This window comes from Pteropus alecto, unplaced genomic scaffold, assembly GCF_000325575.1.
Source record: "Pteropus alecto unplaced genomic scaffold, ASM32557v1 scaffold161, whole genome shotgun sequence".
NCBI lineage: Eukaryota > Metazoa > Chordata > Mammalia > Chiroptera > Pteropodidae > Pteropus > Pteropus alecto.
The window spans coordinates 3413453-3433650 of NW_006432943.1; the positions used below are offsets into that span (position 1 = coordinate 3413453).

Below are 20198 nucleotides of genomic sequence, written 5' to 3' on the forward strand. Positions count from 1 at the left end.
AAATGTGAGTCTTTTATGATCCAGGCGGTTTTATTAAATGTAAGTTAGAAAGTTAAAAAAATTTTTTAAACTATGGAAATTAAAATTTTACTTTTGTTTTATGAAAGCACTTAAGGCATTTTTGGGTTTTACTCAAAAGCAGTAAGAAAATAATATCCAGGGTAATGTTTATTTATATAAGGTCACAGACTTTAATGTAACTGTAATTTTATTAGCAAATAAAATCTGGCAATATATAAAAACAATACATCATGACCAGGGTGGGTTTATCCCAGGAATAAAAGGTTGATCTAACATTCAAAAACAAAAAATGTTATGTATCAACATACAAAAGAAGAAAAACTATGTGAACATCTCAAAAGCTGCAGAAATCCACCTTTTGGATATGCTAAAAACCACTGAATTGTATTTTTTTAAGGGTGAATATAATGGTATGTAAATTATTATATCTCAAAAAATTTCTCCCCCCAAAAGACGTATAGAAAAATCATCTGACAAAATTCAACACCCATTTATCATTTAAAAAAAAAAAAAACATAACTGGAAATAGCAGGAATCCTCAACCTGATAAGAAGCTTCTACAAAAAGTCTACAGCTAACATCATATGAATGTTAGTACCACCATCAAATGTAACAAAAATATGTACAAGGTACAATTAAAATAGCCAAACATTTTTGAAAAAAATTTGGAGGACTCCCAACTGATTTCAAGGCTAATCAAGACACTGGTTGGTACTGGCTGGTGAACGTTACACCCTTGGATCAATGGAACAGAACAGAGACCCCGGAAATAGACTGATATAGATGTAGTCAATTTTTGACAAGGATTCAAAGGTCACTGGAGAAAGAATAGTTTTTTTTAACGAATGGTGCTAGGATAGCCATATGTAAAAACATGAACAACTTATCACACCAAAATTAACAGAAAATGGATCATAGCCAAATGTAAAACCTATAACTACAAAATACCTAGAAGAAAAAACAGCAAAAAAATCTCCAACCATGAGTTAGGCAAGATTTCTTAGATATAAAACTAAGGAGTATAATCCCTAAAAAATAGATAAACTGGATTTATCAAAATAATGTCTGCTCTTCAAAGCACAGACTAGGAGAAAATATTTGCAAAATATCTGATAATGCATTTATGTCTAGAATATAAAATAATGTTCAAGAAAAAACCAACCCTCCAAAATATGGGCAAATGACTTGAAAAGACATTTCACTTAAGATTATGTGGATGGCAAATTAAGCCTATGAAAAGATATTCCTCATTATTAGCTATCAGGAAAATAAAATCCACAATGAAATATCACTGCACACCTTTTAGAATGGCTAATTCAAAACAAAACCCTAACAATACCAAGTTCTGGGGATGAAGTAGAGCAACTGGAATTTTCAAGCATTCCTGGTTGAAATGTAGAGTGGTACACTGCAAAAAACAATTCTGGCAGTTCATTATCAAGTAAAACACTTACCATATGACCCATTATATGGATACAGCACTTTTTAATTCATCAGCTGGACATTTAGTCTTTTTAGCTATTATAATGCTGCTATGAAATCTGTGTACAAGTTTTTACATGTACTTTCATTTCTCTTGGGCATATGCCTGTCAGAATTGCTGGGTCATATGGTAACTCTTTCACTTACCTTTTGAAGAACTGCCAGGCTGTTTTGCAAAGTGACCGCATTCCCAGCAACAGCTTACCAGGGTTCCAATTTCTCCACATTCTTGCCAATGCTTGTTAGGTCTTTTTTTTTATTATAGCCACCCTAGTGGGTGTGAAGTGCCATCTCACTGTAGTTTTGATTTGCATTTCCCAGATGACTAATGATGTTGAACACATATTCATATGTTTATAGGCCCTTTGTGTATCTCCTTTGAAGTATCTACTCAGTCTTTACTCATTTTTAAAACTGGGTTGATTGTTGAGTTTCAGAAGTTCTTTACAGTCTAGATACAAGTCCTTTGTCAGGTAATATGATCTGTAAAAATTTTCTCCCATTCTGTGCGTTTTCTTGATGGTATTCTTTGAAGCACAAGTTTTTAATTTTGATGAAGTCCAATTTATTTTTTGGTGCTTGTGCTTTTTGTGTCACATCTAAGGAACGATCACCTAATCTTAAGTTTCAAAGATTTACTCTCTTCTAAAAGTTTTATAGTTTTACCTCTTACACATCTGGGTTTCTGATCCATTTAGAGTTAATACTTTTGCATATGGCTACCCAGTTGTTCCAGTACTATTTGTTGAAGAGTAGGAAGGATAAATTTCTGAAGAGAATGTTAGTTTTCTCCAAAGAAAAAAAGGACAAAGGTGAAGAGTAAAATCTATAAACTAAATTACCCTTATCAAATATACATAAATATAAAAAAGTTTTCACTGTAAGCATATTATATCAAGTAAGTCTGATATCAGACTTGGAACACTTTCACAAGGGCAAGAGCAATTAACTGTGCTGAGGGCAGTAATGGAAATATCTCTAATGTCCAATTTATCTAGCACTTGAGCAATGCAAAACACTAATTTTTAAAATACGGAATATACTAGTCAAATGTAACAACAAAGAACATAAGACAATACAGATACAAATCTAGTTTTAAGTAAAGATCAAGTATAAAACTTGGATGTATAGAAACAAGTTAAAGGTGGTGATTTAAAAAGAGGCTTCCTTAAAGATTTATCTTGGTGCATCTAAAGTCATTCTACTGCAAACAAAATAAAAACCACAATATTCAGACTTCTCAGCAATAGCTCTTGTATAAAAAGTGGTACAACTCTAGTTACATTTCAAAACAAGCCTTCATTTGAGGTAGAATAGAAATATATCAAAATATGCTATTTAGAGTGAATTTCAACTAATGAAAAACTTTACCCAGTTGTTAAATCTTTTGCAATTTTCAGTTTTCATATCAACTATGTGAACATTCACTCAACGACAAAAAAAGTGTTTACATACACAGGTGAATATGTGCTTGTTTCTTTTATCCATTAAAATAGTCCCATTTGTGAAAGTACGTATACCTATGGGTTTTTTTTTTTTTCTTTTCAAATATGGGGATGTGAGAACGGAGAAAATTGCCCTTATGTTTCCATCTGTAGATTAAGCTCCTAAGTTTCTGAAAAGACTCATTATATAATTAAAACTGATTTTTTTTTTCATATATATTGTCTCAATTGATCATCTTTTTTCAATTTATTACTCACATGAAATTCTGTTATTCATTCACTAATGAGCACTGGGCTCTTCTGACAGGAGTCAAGTAAGTATGCATTCTATTATTTAAAGTAGTATTTTGAAGTCCAGAGACAATGGATTGTGAAAATTACATCACCTGTGTACTTCCCAGACAACATCCCCCAGTGTAGTTGCAGCACAAGAAACCATCTCGTGGCTCATGTGTTTACCTTATGTCTGATAATGCATAAGTATCTACTTTAGGGTACCCTGGCAAAGAGATTTTTGTGGTATTTGATATTTTAAAGTATATTCAAGGTTTTATAGGTATTCTGTCAACATTCTTAAGAGCTGTAAATCAAAGAGTTCTTATAGGGAATGTAGTATGTTTATAAAAGGAGTCAATGTTTTGGTGACTCCTAGTTGTTATTCTCTCTTGTTTTTAAAGTAGGTTGAACAAGTTAACAGTATGTCCAGATACATTATTCAGTCTCAGTAAATTCAAAGACAGTACCTGCTTTTACTGACTTCTTTGTCTAGTTTGGTTAACGATGTAATGCTATAAGCCATACCAAAGTTCAAAACGATTTTAAAATATGTAAATTACAAATTCTAGTAAGTCAGAAATGCCAACTTGTTCATTGTGCAGAATGGTCTATTTATAACATATGGTCCTAACTTGAACTTTAAAATAAATGTTCTTAATATAAGTTTTAATATATTTTAGGTACCTCATTTGAATGGGTAGCCATCGTTACATAGCAGATGCCTGAATTTATTGGTATTAGCAAAACCTGAACATCTGTAATCCTGTAAAGATAACCAGTATTTCCTTGACAAAGTTTTCATTTCAATTCTTTCTGAATGGTGTTTTAAAGGGAAATGAGCTACATCTTTAGTTCTGAACTTTAAGAAACAGATTATTATATCCTTTAGTAACTTTACAAAGTGATTGATGGCACACACTTCTCCATCAAAGAGATGCTCATCTAAATCTACAAAAAGATCAATATAACTAGAAAGCTCACATAGTATTTTCTGTTGAAGATAAAATTCCCTCCATTTAGGAAGTTGTTCATAAACTGCCACTCTCGAATGGACTCTTACAACTCGCTCACAAATATTTATGACTTGACATAAGCTTTCTGAAGGGATATGCAAACCATTCTTCTTTTTAACACATAACAGTGACCCAATTTTAGAGGCTTTGTGATCCGATGCATACAGTGCACTGATGCAATCCTCACAAGTTAAAAGAGATGATAACTTATCTGCAATATAACCAGCACAACAGCTGAGATTTTGCCTATGATCTGACAGGTCTAGTAATGCCTCACTTAATGAACAATTAGATGAGTCTTGGCAAATATCCTCTTTGTGAAAAAGAGTCTTTATAATGCTGACACCATACTGACGTTGAACTGTCCAAAGGGCCAAGTCTGTCCTTCGAGCAATTGAAATGTCAAGGATGCTTAGTTCACTTAGAAAAACTTCATCTTGTAATCTGTATCTGGTCTCCAAATTATGGTAAGCTTTCTGGAATGCCATACAAGTAGGGTTAGAACTGGTTGCTAATATCTGTCTAAGCATCTTTAGAAATAATTCCAGATGGTCTTGACTGAATTTGTAAGTCAGAAGATATGGAAAAGGCATTACCTTTGGGAAAACATAATTTTGGTAGAGCCATTTTAAGCTCTCAGCATTAAGCAAAAATCCCAGGAATCCTAATTTTCGCTTACCTTTAATAATTTGATTATTGCTAGTGTCACATAATGTAACAAAAATAGTTTTGGCTTCAATTAACACGTGATTAATTTTACTGAAAGTTTCAGGCATTAAAGGTCCTTTATGTCCCTTTCCATAATAGTTTCTACTATTAAAAATGTCAAATAGATTATTAATTAAGCGTACAAAATGGATGGTACCAATGCAGTTTTGAAAAGGAGGCAAGCCTAATGATAGTAAACATTCTAATGCACTGGCCACACTCTCACTGAAGAGTTGGGCAGCACAATTCATTTTCAGTACGTGGTTTTTCAAATTTGCAAGTTTTCTTGGGATTCTTTCCATATTTGATAATTCTTGTTCCTCTAGTGCTACTAAGTCCACAAGATGCTGCCAATGTGCTATGCCATTAATAAATTGAATACTTTGAAAATTCTGAAATGCATTTCTTATTAATTTAAGCAAGTGGCAAGAATCAAAGAAGTATGCAATCTGCTGACTAGAAGATGAAGGATGCTGAAATGTACATTTCATGTTGTCTTCATCAATATTTATCCCCAATGCTTTTGCCATCTGAACACTTTGAGCTGTAGCATCAGACGTAACAGCCACAACTGTGATCCCTATGTCACTCAGTTTGCCAATAGCCAGACGAAGCAACTGAGCTTGCAAATATCCAGATGCCCTGTTTACAAAAAAATAACCAAGAGGTGTTCTCCAATGACCATAAATACCTACTGCCATTAACAAAATAGTTTCTGAGGCAAGTGGCATTTCATCAGCATCAAGTTTGCCAAGACCAAAGTCCATAAACCCTTGCAAATGGTGACTGCTGGGGTCCCACTGAAGTTGTTGTTTGAGAGATATGCCTTTTATTATCAGTGAACAATACTGATACAGCTGGTCTCCATTCTCTACTCTTTGTTGAAGTAAAGAAAAAATGTTGCTGTTGAAACCTGGACTTGATTTGCATTTGGATAACCACCTAGAAAATGTAAAAAAATGAAAAATATAAAACTCAAATGAAGAAATTTAAAAAGTGGAAAATGCCTTAAATGGCACTAAAGTAGACTCTAATTCCTGTAATAAAGCCAAATATAAGTAGCCAAATTCTACAGACATTTTCAAGCAAATATTCAGTTACCATAAAATAGTAAGAAACTTAGAAACATACCACAAAATCAATTTTCTCATTTCTTTTAAAAGTATACAAATCAATTACCCAGTTTGTTCTAAATGATGTTTATAATTTAGATCATAAACCAGTCTTACCTATAAATTCACTGAAATGAGAAAATTGTTGAAAGAAAAAAACTTTGGGAACATTTAGTACATCTATCTTATGTTAAAGTCAGGAAACTGGTACAGAGTGGTTAAACCACTTGGCCTATATTGTGCTGCTAGTTATACACAAATGCAAAACCCAGCTTTGCTGATGTCCTATTCAGAGCTTTTCTCACTGCTCCTTACAGCTTCAAAAGTATGCCCTATGGTAATTTAGGTGTCTGCATCTGTTTGCTCCTACACAAAGTACCCTCACTACTATCTTTGGAGTCCTTATATAGTATCCCTGACCTTCCAGACTGCTGATTATTCTTTTCTATTACTATCGCTGTCTGTCTTCAGAATTCTTCTGACTTGGTTCTAATTTATTCTTCCTAGTTTGTTGTAGGTCACGAAAGGAAACAGCCAAGTTTAATAAATTTCTACAGTAAGACTAAATGGATTCTGAGGTAGAGACTGAGGTGCTCATCTTAACTGAAATGTACTTTTGTAATTCAATGACTTTTGGGGGTTAAATTTCTGATTTGGGGGCTATATTCTAGGTTGCCAAGGTTTCTTCCTGAACAGCTGACGTCTATTTAATTGAAATTTTAATGTACTTTCCTAAGTATTTCAGGACAGGGCTTTCCAAATATTCTGCTGCAAACTAGAATTTTCATAAACAGAATTTACTCTCACTACATGCCATATGTGTATGTGTGTGTAAATATATATACACGTGTGTGTGTGTGTCACTGAGAGAACGTCTCATATAAACCATAGAGGAAAACCAGTATGTTTTAAAACCATTGCAGAGGACTTGACTAAAAAAGGTATAGGAGGAGGAATTAACACAGCGTCTACGAAAATGTCTCTAGCATAGCAGAAAGTAAATATTTATAAATATGTATAGTATCTAGCCTAAATGGTAAAATCATATCATGAAAGAGAGTGAATAAGCCTATACGCAAATGTTCATCTCAATATGAAAAACAGCAATTACAACCAAAAAATGGAAACAATGTAGATGTCCAGCAGTTGGAGAATACCCGAGTTAATGGGGTAAAACTCTGATATTATTAAAGATCACAACCATGTAAAAAACTAGTAAATCTAACCACAGATAACAATGCCTGAAAGAAAATTCTCTAAATGTTAATAATAATTGTTTACATATATAATGTAGAAGAACAATTAATGAATTTTCCTTTCTTTTCTCTCATTTCTAAATTTTTTATTAGTAGCAGTGTTTTAATAGTGTGGAGGAAAAATCTCATTCTTTTTTTAGAGAATATAATGTACAGCATGGTGACTATAGTTAATAATACTATATTGTTTATTTGAAAGTTGCTAAGATCTTAAAAGTTTTTATCAGAAGGAAAAAACCATATGTGATGGATATTATCTAGAATTATTGTGGTGATCATTTTACAGTATATACAAATACTGAATAAATGTTGTATACACTAATGTTATATGTCAATTACATCTCAATTTTTTTAAAGATGTTTTCCCAAAAATGGAAAAGAAAAGTCATGATAATTAAGGTCCTTCCTCATACCGGGCCTCAATTTCTCCATTCTATAAAATGAGGGGGTTGGACTCCATGATCTCTAAGAGTTTCTCCAGCTTTGAGCCCCTATGAATCTGTTTTAAAGCTGAAGCAATAAGAAACCAAGAGGCACCTTCCAGGAGAGATGGCTCCTGCCATTCCTGGCTGGTCTCTGCCCCAACTCCAGTGAATTAAATAGAGTGCTGCTTTTTATTTTTTGAATTTTTATAAGGTTTTTTTGAGCCAAACTGACAACATATGCCAGGGAGTAAGGTCTCAAATGCTCGTGCAGTGCTGCTAATGAGACAGCAACTTCGAGTCCACTGCATTTCTTCTTTATATCTGTTCAAAATCCTAAATGACCATCCAAGAATTCTTTCAATTCCACAAATATTATCAAGGGACTATTGTGTTCCAGGCACCACTCAGGGGTCAGGATGTGTGTGCATAATAAAGAACCAGACACAGGCCTCATACGTGGGCAGCTCACAGTCTAGTGGGGTAGGCAGTGTTATAAGTACTAAGATTCAGCTCCATACTGTGAATGCAAGATGGGCACCTAATCCAGAATTGGTGCAAGAATGGCAGGTCAGGCTTCCAAAAGGATGAGAAATCTAATGTGAGCCTGAAATGTGGAGACTAATCACCAGGACTAACAGATAGGGAGAATGGGCATTTTAGGCAGATAGAGGAGTAAGTCCCTAAAGCAAAAAGAAGCAAGAAATGCCTTACAATTGGAGCATGGAATCCAAGAGGGAAGGGACAAGAGATCAGCTGCAGGGCCCAGCAGAAGCCACATCATGGGAAGCTCAGTAAGCTACAGTAGGGAGTTGGCCTTTAGTCCCCGAGTAGTGGGAGGCTTATGCAGCAGGAAAAGTGACTGGAAGGGGTTGAATTATGTTCCTCAAAAAGGATATATTGTAGTCCAACCCCCAGTACCTCAGAATGTGACCTTGTTTGGAGACAGGGTCTTTACAGAAGTCATCAAGTTAAAACGAAGGCACTAACATGAATCCTAATCCAACACGACTGGTGTCCGCATAAAGAGGAAATTTGGACACAGAAACACACATGCATAGTGCAAGATGACGTGAAGAAACACAGGGAGAAGACCACCATGTACAAGCCAGGGAGAGGGGCCTGGAACAGACCCTTCACTCACAGCCTGCGGAAGGAAATAACTTGGTCAACACCTTGATTTTGGACTTCTCGTCTCCAGAACTATGAGAAAGTAAATTTTTGTTGTTTAAGCCAAATAAACAAGTAAAAGTGAGTAAAAAGGAATCTATAAAACCAATAATAAAAAAAACAGTAAAAGCTGAGTATTAAATTTGTAAGACATTACTATAAAGCCATCCTGTTATTTGCTTCCTACTAAGAGAATTATAAATATATCTATGTATTTTGACCACAATCCTAAAAATTTATTTATCATAATCTGGTCTCTGAAAAACCTGCTCTGCCATCAACTACAGTGCTTACAAAAAATTCATATTTTTGTGCACTGCCTCAAACCGATGGTATTGATCTAGCAGTGTTCTAGATTTTCCAAGATAATCAGACATTAAAACTACTAAGTGTATTAGAAATTCCGATATTTAAGATTCAAATTTTTATCACCCAATATGTCTCTACCATTTAGAAGACGCGAAAAATTTGTCAGACTATATGTCTTCATTTTGTTGGCGAAATTATCAATTGTGGTAATATGCAAATACCACCTACAAGTTTTTACAAAGAGAAAATGGACTGAGTATGAATTATAATGTCTAAAATGCAATAAAAGAAATTTTTTTTTATTTAACATCTAAAACGTAATTCACTTACGTTCTGAGGATGGAAGAATGAGGCAGCTTAAGAATCTTTCTTACATAATCATAGACATTGCTACTGCACAAGTAGAGTGTACATGCAAATTGTTTCATTTCTGTAGAGTACTCAGATGTTTCTGTCCAGTTATACAATTCCCACTTAAAATCTGTTAAAACAAATTTATTCTTAGTGATGAAAAATGTGTACAGTTAACATATTCAGGTATAGATCATAGCATTTGAATATAAACTGCACTAGATGCCAAAATTCAAATACAATCTCTTTTTAACTGAGTTTGTTCTGAAATTAAGATCCAATCTTTGAGCCTGTTGACCATAAAATGTATCCTGTTCATTTTGGATCATTTCACTAGAAAGAGGGAAGAAAAAATTTCAACTTGAATTATTATGTTTTACTATTCACTGGCAGCCTGAGTATACATTTTTAGAGAAACAGAAAAGAAAATGAAATAACTGGATAAAATTAGTCTCTTGATTATGGAGATATTTATTTTGTTCCCTGGCTACCATTTATCTGAGGGTGAAAATTAGACATGAGAAACATTTCTGGAGATAGTGCACTATTCTGATTGAACAGAAAATCTTGCCTACCGCTGAGAGAAAAAAAATCCTCTGTTCCTGGTGGGGACCCATATTATTATTTCTATTCTTTTCTTGGAAAAACACAAAATATTCTCTTCCTTTGGAGACACCTACTCTTTCTAGAAACAGGACATGCTTATTTACCAGAATGTAAATCCAAAAATCTCTGCTTCTTTCATCAAAGAGTAAGTTGGCAATTCTTATTTTGCCCCTCTTCAAACATCCTGGTTCACAAAGAAGACTAGGTAGTTTTTCAATGGCCACACACACACAGTCTCTCTCTCTCTCTCTGGAATATTTTAGGAAAAAAACTTGGAGATGCAAAAAATTTTCAAGTTCAAAGGGATTTTGCAATTATCTAGTTCAACTCTGTTGTAAAAAGACTTTAGTGATCAATTATGTAGCAGTTAAAATCATTTATAAAAAATTTATAGTAACATAGGTTAAGTGCTCCTATAAAAGTGAAAAGTACAGTATATTGTATAAACCATATAATCTGATCTCTGGGTAGTAGGACTATGTATTATTTTTATCATTTATATATTTCTTTGCTTTTCCTATAATAAACATATTACTCTCAAAACTGGAAAACCATAAAAGGATTTTGGTGATTACATTTCATTCTTGTTTACTCTAACAAGACTTTTCACTTCTCAACCAAAAGCCTGTTTGTATAGGCAACAGCAAAATAGTACTTAATGATGGTTCAGAAAAATTAAGAGCTATTTTGTAAATATTAGAGGTGATGAGAACATACCTGAAAATTGTGCTCGTAGCAGACACTCTGTTTCTTCAGAAAGTAGTTTCTCTTCCACCAGTGTATCAATTAATTGTAAGCCCTTTCTCTTTTTGATCATCCTGTAGTTTTTTACTGGAACAAGTCCCTTTTTGGACACTGGTAGCATCTCTTGCACCTCAGCCAGTTTCTCTGTACCTATTGTCAAAGGTCTCCTTAAACTGTAGTTATGATCCTCAGTAGTAACCTCTTCAGAATCATCAGGAAGTGGCTCTTTTAGGATTTTCAGTCTTGCTTTACCTTTAAGGTGTACACCTTGGAGAACCTACGAGAGAAATAAAAAAATTAAGGTTATTTTAGAAATTATCAAATAGAAAATTATCTATAAAAATAGCACTAAATGCAAAGCACTCACCTGGTTGCTGTTGAGAGTTAGTTAAGAAAGAAAAATCATAACCTCTAATTTTTTTTTTAATGTGTAATGTAAAAGACAATGTAAACAGGGTTTATTTTCTTTGCACCTATACAGAAATGGTAACAAGACACTGAAAGTTTTTGAAATGATTAAAGTAACTAGAGAAAGGTGGTAATTTGGGGAGGTTTCATATGTATGTTTTGAGTAGTTCTTTGAAGGAGCAATAACAAGGCTCAATGGAGAGGATAGGGAAGTTAGCAGTGCAAGTGGACAAAGCCTGAGCTTTGGAATTAAGACTGACCTGGGTTCGAATTCCGGCTCCCTCACTTGTTAGCTGTCTCTTAACTTCTAGAATTCCTTATCTCATTTGTTTTGAGGATACAAGAAGATAATTTATGTAAATCTCCTAGTACAATGCCTGAACCGTTGTAGGTCTCAATAAACAGTAACTATTATTGATTTACACAAAAGCATGAAAGCAAGTCAATTTACCACATATACAGTAGGAAAGTATATGTGGTTCAAAAAAAGAGAGTTCAAAGCAGTTAGAAATATACAAATAAGTTAAATAGGAAGTTCTTGGAATTAATGAATTTGGATTTGACACCAACTCTATGCTTCTGAATAGGAGAATAAGATAAAACAATGCCAACAGGAGACTCTATTGAATAAGAGGAAGGTAAGAGTAGTGGCAAGATAGAACAGTTAGATGACTATTGCAAATTGCAGACCATCACTGAGTCATGTACAAGAGTGTGGCTAAGGATAAAATAAAAACAATGAAAAGAAACAGTAAAAATGTTAACATCAATACTGGTGACTCATAGTCTTCTATTTCTGTATACGTCTCTCTATATCAATACTAATAATTAGGTACATTTTTGGTCAAAATCAATAACAGTATTGAGAGAAGCCAAAAAAATTTCAAAGTATTTTGAAAACTGTCTCATATTTAAAAGCCTGAATTCTAAGTCCATTTATATCTACTAGTTGATTTTTATGATCAGTTTGGTAACCTTTATGTACATCTAGATGTATGTTTTGCATTTGTATACCTTATTTTTTAAAAAGCTCCAAAGCCAAATTACTATTACATTATAGATTTAAAAATAAACAAATTTTCTAAGCATTTAAAATCAATTACTAAATTTATTTTAAGATCTAGGGTTTTTTTTAACCTATGCAAATTTTAGCTATAATGTGAGCTATCTTGATTTTAAAAGGCTTTATAAAATTTAGTTTTGTTTACACCTAGATTTAAATACCTTGTATAGAGAAACAGAAGGCACAGCTCCTTTTTTCAATTTTCTTCTCATCCCATATGACTCAAAGTCACTTTCCTGAAAATGTTTGGAACATAGCATAGCACTTGGTCCTGGGATCCAAATCTTTTTGCTTCTGGGGTCCACACGATTAACAGCCCTGATCCATTTTGAGCGCTGTATGGTATCAGTTGGAAATCTACAGCAATCAAATTAAAGTTCCATTAACATGAAAATATTATAGTAATGCTACAACAGACAGAAACCTATTTATTATTTAACTGCTTTATAAAAACATTTAAGTATAGTTAATGTTTAATTTACTTAATCTGATTTCATTTTTCAATTTTTTTTTAATCCAAAAGTTCAATATTTAAGTGATCTTGTTTCAATTTGTATGGGGGCAATTCTTATATTAACTATCCTACCACATTTTGTCTTCACTGCCTACATTTAACAGAATCTGATCAAATTTAATATGTGTCTTTCTGTCCTGAGGTGACTTTAGAATGTCCACAAATTCTTTGGTACTTCTCCTTCCAACGGTGGAGCCTAATTCCCTTCCTGTGAGTATGGCCGGGAATTAGTGATCTGCTCATAAGGAATATAAAAAAAGCAGAAGTGACAGTGGATCTAGTGGATGACACTAGATCATAAAAGGCACTGAGGCTTCCTCTTCTCTGGGGGAAGTTATCTGCTATGTCATAAGCAGCCCTACGGAGAGGCCCACTAGACAAGAAACTGAGGCTTCCAGCCAAAGGACATGTGAGTGAGCTTGTTTGAAAGAAGATCCTTCAGCCTCAGTCAAGCCTTCAGATGACTGTGGTCTTGGCTAACATTTTGACTGCAATTTTATGAGACTCCCTATAACAACTCCCAAATTCCCAACTCTTCAGAGATTATGCGTGGTAATGTTCCCACTGAATTTTAAGGAAAATTGTTACTCAGCAGTATAAAACAAGTATTTATTACCTATACTCGAATTTCCTATTTTGTTTTGAAAGTCACCATTTTTCCTAGCCTTCAATATAAAAATTATCTTCCATTTCTATTTTTCAATCTCAGCCAAATTATGATGTTTAGAAATGAGTGAGGAAAAAAACTTGTGTAATTTATACAAAGAAAATCACAAGACTACTCTTTCTGCACCCTCTTCTTTGATTTATCTTGGAGACAGATCTAAGGTAGCTGTATGACTTTTATATATTATAATTTAAGCTTTAAAGCATATAGTTGTTAAGAACTGAAACTGGTAAAAATTTTAATTCCCTAGGCTAATTGTTAGAGAAATAATATAGCAGTATGGGAAAACATAATTCTGAGATACTCTCTCAACCACCTTGAGAAAAAACACTAAATTGGAAAATCTGTATTTAAGCCTCAATTATCTTTTACCAGTCATATGGTATTAGATACATCTCTCAATGCTAGAGCCTCTTCATAGGGCTGTAGTAAGAGTGCATAGGATACAAATGTATTCAAAAGCATTTTGTAGGACTTAAAGAGGATTTTATGAATTTCCTCAAAGGTAAGGAAAGTAAAAGCAAAAATAAATTAATGGGATTATATGAAACTAAAAGCTTCTACTTAGCAAAAGAAACCGTCAACAAGATAAAGTGACAACCATCCAAATGGGAAAATATATTTGCAAGCAATGCCTCCGATAAGGGCCTAATATCCAAAATATACAAAGAACGCACACAACTCAATAACGACAAAAAAACCCAAAAAACCCACAAATGATCCAATCAAAAAATGGGCAAAGGACCTGAACAGACACTTCTCCCTAGAGGAAATACAAATGGCCAACAAATATTTGAAAAGATGTTCAACATCACTAGCTATTAGGAAAATGCAAATCAAAACCACAATGAGATACCATCTCACACCTGTTAGAATAGCTATAATCAATAGGACAAGTAATAACAAATGCTGGAGAGGATGCAGAGAAAAAAGAACCCTCATACACTGCTGGTGGGACTGCAATTTGGTACAGCCACTATGGAAAACAGTATGGAGGTTCCTCAAAAAGCTAAGAATTGATCTACCATATGATCCAGCAATCCCTCTACTGGGTATTTACCCCCAAAGACTTGAAAACCCATATCTGAAAAGATATTTGCACACCAATTTTCATAGCATTATTCACAGTGCCCAGGACATGGAAGCAACTGAAGTGTCCTACGATAGATGATGGGCTAAAGAAGCTGTGGTACATATATACAATAGAATATTACTCAGCCATAAGAAGAGATGAAATACTGCTATTTGTGACAACATGGATGAATGAACCTTGAGATCATCATGCTAAGTGAAATAAGCCAGAGAGAAAAAGTTGAAAACCACATGATATCACTTATATGTGGGATATAAACCTAAAAACAACAAGCAAAGAGGACAAACAGAGACTCATGGACATGGACAATAGACTAGTGGTTACCAGAAGGTGGGGAGGAGTGGGGAGGTAGATGAGGTAAAAGGGGTCAAATATGTGGTGACAGAAAGAAAACTATGAGCGGCGAACACACAATGCAATATCTATATATATGCCTTACTGTTGAATTGTACATTTGAAACTTACTGGATTTTGTTAATCAATGTCACCATAATAAAAATAACAATAATTAAAACAAACAAATAAAAACACTTTGTAAATGGTAAAGAACTATCCAAAGTTTGTTCTTTCCTAGGAGCAACTAATTCCACTCTCAGGAGTTCTTTTCAATTGTTCCAAGAAGATGATGCTACTTGATCAAGACAGAATGTATAGGGAGTTGTTTTTCCAATAAAAGAGAGGTAAATCTATACCTTTTCACTAGGTTCTTTTCTAAACTAACGGCATATGTTGGTGAGGCAGCGTTTCCACAAATTGAGTGTAGCTGCTAAGCATGCATAGAATCATCAAAATTTGGCTAGTCCACTAAGTTACATTACTAGCCTGATCCTCTGACGCAAAGCTTCCCAACTGGCATGCCTGGTGAGCACTGCTATCAAACTCTTTAGCCCATTGGGTGGCCTAGGCTACCTGGAACTCTCGAAGTAGTTACATTAAGCCAGTCCCAAATAGCTTTGTTGGTTTGCCCTAAGTATTAAACAAATATTTTCTATGTGAAAAATGACATGAAAATGGTTGGGAAATACTGCAGTCTAACCAGCATGACTAATTTGAATTTTGGACAAAATTAAATTGGCAATAATTTAGATACTACTTTCAAAGCATTTTCCTTATCATACACACACAGAGACATATATAATTTAAAATCTTAGTTTTAGTATTAAAAAAACACTGCAAGACAGATTTTTATCTTTTTATAAAAGATGAAACTTGAGCCAAGTACAGCCACTAGTAAATAGTTGAAATTGGAATTCCTATCTCTCTAGTCTAAAGCCACCTTTGTAGAAGAAAAATCCCAGTCATCATCCCAAACCAATCACCATCTCATACACACGACAACAAATTGGTTTACACTGTAATACAGAATCCATTTTCTTTTTCCTGTTGACTATGCCCTTTTTATAATGGCAGGAATTTACCTTTCGCTCCCTACACATCAAATTTTTCCAGAAAAGTGGCTAACAAAACCTCTCCTACAATGGTTATCTCTGGAGAGGGAGAGAAAGGATTGAGGGTTAGGGTTTTAACTATCATTTAATTATCTTCTGAAGAAAACAAAAATCTGAATCTAGGAAAATGTTAACATCTGTTTAATCCTAGTGATGGGTACACAGGTGTTTGTTATATATTATTTTGTGCTTGCTAGTGTATTTAAAACATTTCATAATAAAAGTTTAAAAATAGAATTTATTACAATTCAGGCAAAAACTCTTCCAAATTATCATACATATATTCTTTTGGTTATGAAATAAATTTCTAAATCTCTTTATACCAGCAAAAAGAAAATGAATCAAAGAGTCACTTTAATTTTCAACTTGCCAATCCCACTTCACATTTAGCCAATTTGCGTTTGACAGAACACCAATATTCTTATAACAGTTTCCACACCTTTAAGTCATTTTAATTCATGCATTTCAACCAGAGCCTTTTCCTGTGTCCTTGCAACTTCTCACAACTTGGTGATGGTGCTGGAGGATGCCTGGGAAAGCTTCAGAGGAGAGAACATTGGAGCTAGAGCTGAAGTGTCAACAGGAGTTTGCCATGCAGCTAATGGCCACTCCAAGCAGATGCAAAATCACGGAGATATGAAATAACTACTTGAGAACTTACTGGCCGATAAAGCAATGAAAAATAAGTTAATCTGGAGGGTTGAAAGGAGAGTGCAGAGGTAGCTGGGAGTGGTTACAGAGGGACTAGATAGGTAGCTAAAGGCTACATCACAGAGTCTTCTATACTAATAAGTTTTGGATCCATCCTTCAGATCAGTGGCCACCACAGGAGTCTGCACTCACCTACTGAGATTTGAAGAAAATATTAAAACTATTTTTATAAATTTTGCCCCATCCTTTGTGTGTTCCAAAATATATATTAGCACATCACTTCATAATTGTAATTTATAAATCACTATGCACATATCAGGGGAATGTACTTAAAAATTTTTTTATGAAGAGAATTCCATGATCAAAGAGTGGCAGCTTTAGGCAATGGCAAGTTGACTAATTCTCTCCTTCTCGTATTAGCTTTTTCCTATTTTCACTTCTTTTCCTGTCTCTATTCTCTCCTGCCTTCCTTACAACTTCCTAGGTGTCAGGAAGACAAAGATGATTGCTTCCCATGTATACAAAGACATGTGTTTAATTCAGAGCACATGTACAATAATAGAAATGTTGTAATTTTCAGGTTGGAAGAGAGGTGTAGGAGGGCTTTATAGAGAAGCCTGGACTCTATTAGGCACCGAAGAGCCCAAGGGATTAAAATCCTTCCTTCTGGGATCTTTTCCCTACTGGCTGCTTGAAGGTCGGCTACCATCATGAACACAGTAACTATCTGGACCAAGAAGTCCATGCTTAATAAACTACTACAGGAGAAACAAATAGTTATCGACATCCTTCACCCTGAGAAGGCAACAGTACCTAAGTCAGAAATTGGGGAAAAATAAGCCAAAATGTACAAGACCACACCAGATGTCATCTTTGTTTTTGGATTCAGAATCCATTTTGGTGGTGGCAAGACAGCTGGCTTTGACATGATTTATGATTCCTTGGATTACACAAAGAGAAATGAACCCAAACATAGACTTGCAAGACATGGCCTGTATGAAGAAAAATACACCTCAAGAAAACGGTGAAAGGAACACAAGAACAGAATGAAGTAAGTAAGGGAGACTGCAAAGGCCAATGTTGGTGCTGGCAAAAAGAAGTAGTAAAGATTCATGAGTGACTTTATCTGTGCTGACTGTATAGATTTATCATGAGAGGACAAATAAACTAAGAACTTTTACGTGAAAAAACAAAAATCCTCAGGGAATCAGCATGGTAAAATATGCATTTTCATAAAAATCATTGCCTGGAAAATGGAATGAATAGGGAAGAAATCAGAATGGAAGAATCATAGCAGACTATTATAATAACTATTGTTATAATGCATCTTTGTTTTTATATTAAGCAGGTCTTACTTTGGTCCTCAATAAAACAAATAAAAGCAATAAATGAATTCGTCCCAATTTAAGGAACGTAGGTAGAAGGCACAGGAAAAGCAGGACAGCAAAAATTAAGGAAGAAATTAGAGAAAAGGAAGAGAACTAGGGAGTGTATGTCAATAAAGCCAAGGGAAGTGAGTTTCAAGTAGTAAATATGATTAAAAAAGAGGTCAAGAGACTTAAAAGCGCTCACTTAAATTTGGAAAGATTACCAGTGACCCTTTGTTATTAGAGCAGTGCTGACAGGTAACTGGGTGCGGTAGGTTGAAAAGTCAATGTAATTTAGGGAAGTGGGTATATGTTCCTGTTTTGAAGAGCATGATTATAAAGGGAATTACAGTAATTGGGTAGTGTAGAGGAGCACATAGTTCAAGAGTTTGTGTGTCTGTATTTAAAAAAGTAAGTACATGTATCTCCCACGTTCTGAAGTTTGAATTAAGCCACTTCGCTTTACGAAAAACCAAATTAGTGTGGTAAGGGCTTCTTTTTGCAAAAGCGAAAATCCTCCAGATTTCTTTCAGTCAGTGAAAACAGGTACTAAGGCAGCTCTTTCGTAAAAGCGATGTGGCGGAATGTAAACTTTCTGAAAGCAGGGCATACTGTTCACTTTATGCCATTTCAGTTTATAAGAGATTTCATAAGAATGCTCTAGTTTCAGATGGGGGAGGGGGTACTGTAATTCAATCAAGTATGTTCACTCACTTGAGGCGAGTTATCTGTAGAGAGCAGCTGAAGATAAAAAGAGAACAGAAACTAATTGATTGGGGAGAAAAACCCAGAGGAAAAAGGAAAGAATGCAATTAAAACAGTTTAGGTGGAGGATCAGCCCTATTCCAAAAACAAAACAATGACTACAGAAGGCTTACCACATATAGTTGGAACTCCTTAACCTGACATTTTAATTAAAAAAATAAAAAAAAGTTTCCGAGCTACTTTTTCCACTCGTGTACATTGAATCTACATTTTCCATCCCTTTACATTTTTCCATACTATTCCTATTTAAGTGCTATCCTCCTCCCACCCTCACACCCCAACCCAGGAAATGGTTCAAGGTCCAACTTAAATATCACCTGTCCCATAAAGCTCTTTTTCACGTTCTCATACTAGTTTTTGTTAATGGTTTAACTATATCTCATATTACTTTACCCCTTTTTGAAGTACATTTCTTTTTGTCTGGGAGGATGTTTTGACCACGTTTCTCTTTCCCATTGTGGCTTTAACATTAACTGAATGACCTATATACCAGTCTGGACCATACGTGCCCGTTCAAATTACACTGGTCTGAAGACCTGCCCCCCTCTTGAGCTAAAGGAACTTCCTTGTCATGACCAGATCCAGCCAGAATAGGACCAGCCTTCTACAGCTGTTAATACTACTGAACAACTTGCAATGACAGACAGTACTGGTGAAAACAGATTTGTACTTATGCTCATGAGCAACTCACTCACGCCAATGGAAGCGCACGCCTTCAACAGTTTCCCCAAACTTCCCTCCCTTCCCGTCTCTTTACGTTAAGACAGAAAGGAAGCACAACTCCTTTCGAGTAACTGTCGTTAAAAGGCATTAGGCAAGCGCGAGGCATTGAGAAACAATCAGCAATTTGGAGGTAAACACTGAGAGGAAAAAGCTAGAACGACCTTAACCCTGAAAGTTACCCCCATGCTTCCCCAGTCCCACGTAACGCACGTCAAGTACGTCACGTCGACACCACGACACCGTGGCCGGCCCCACCCCTCCCTGGCCTACTGCCGGCTTGGCAGTGCTAGGAGTTAAGACAACTTCACGGCTGCTCTCACGCACTGGTGGAAAGAGTAGCCGCGCTTGCGGCTCTGCACGGTGTCCCGGGTGCTGCAGCCCACTGCCGAGCAACTTCGGGTCATCTTCTTACTATGTGGGGATCCACTGTCAGTATTCCCGCGACGATATGAATCACGATAAACTTAGCTCCGCCCGCTAGACGTCTGCGACCTTTATTTGTCGGGAAGGCGGGCTCTTAAGACGCAGGATTCCCACTTTTCCTCTCCTTGAACGCTGCGCTTGACGCTATGACCAATCACAGG

At 35.2% G+C, this 20198-nt stretch overlaps 1 protein-coding gene and 1 pseudogene across 5 annotated transcripts; one reads left to right on the forward strand and one right to left on the reverse strand.

Moving 5' to 3' along the window:
* Window positions 1-167: 167 nt before the first annotated feature.
* Window positions 168-20157, reverse strand: THAP9 (THAP domain containing 9). Of its 5 annotated transcripts, none has more exons than XM_006907593.3 (5): window positions 19939-20157; window positions 12548-12743; window positions 10889-11192; window positions 9545-9695; window positions 168-5887 (listed from the first exon to the last, which is right to left on the reverse strand). In XM_006907593.3, the coding sequence occupies exons 1-5, from the start codon at window positions 20016-20018 to the stop codon at window positions 3910-3912; spliced, it is 2709 nt and encodes a 902-aa protein (XP_006907655.1). In that variant the 5' UTR covers window positions 20019-20157; the 3' UTR covers window positions 168-3909. The 5 variants fall into 5 exon arrangements, with proteins under 5 accessions (XP_006907655.1, XP_024899565.1, XP_024899564.1 ...); XM_025043797.1 differs by having other exon boundaries at window positions 20027-20138; XM_025043796.1 differs by lacking the exon at window positions 19939-20157 and adding an exon at window positions 19285-19832.
* LOC107195366 lies at window positions 17470-19276 on the forward strand (annotated as a pseudogene).
* Window positions 20158-20198: the final 41 nt, after the last annotated feature.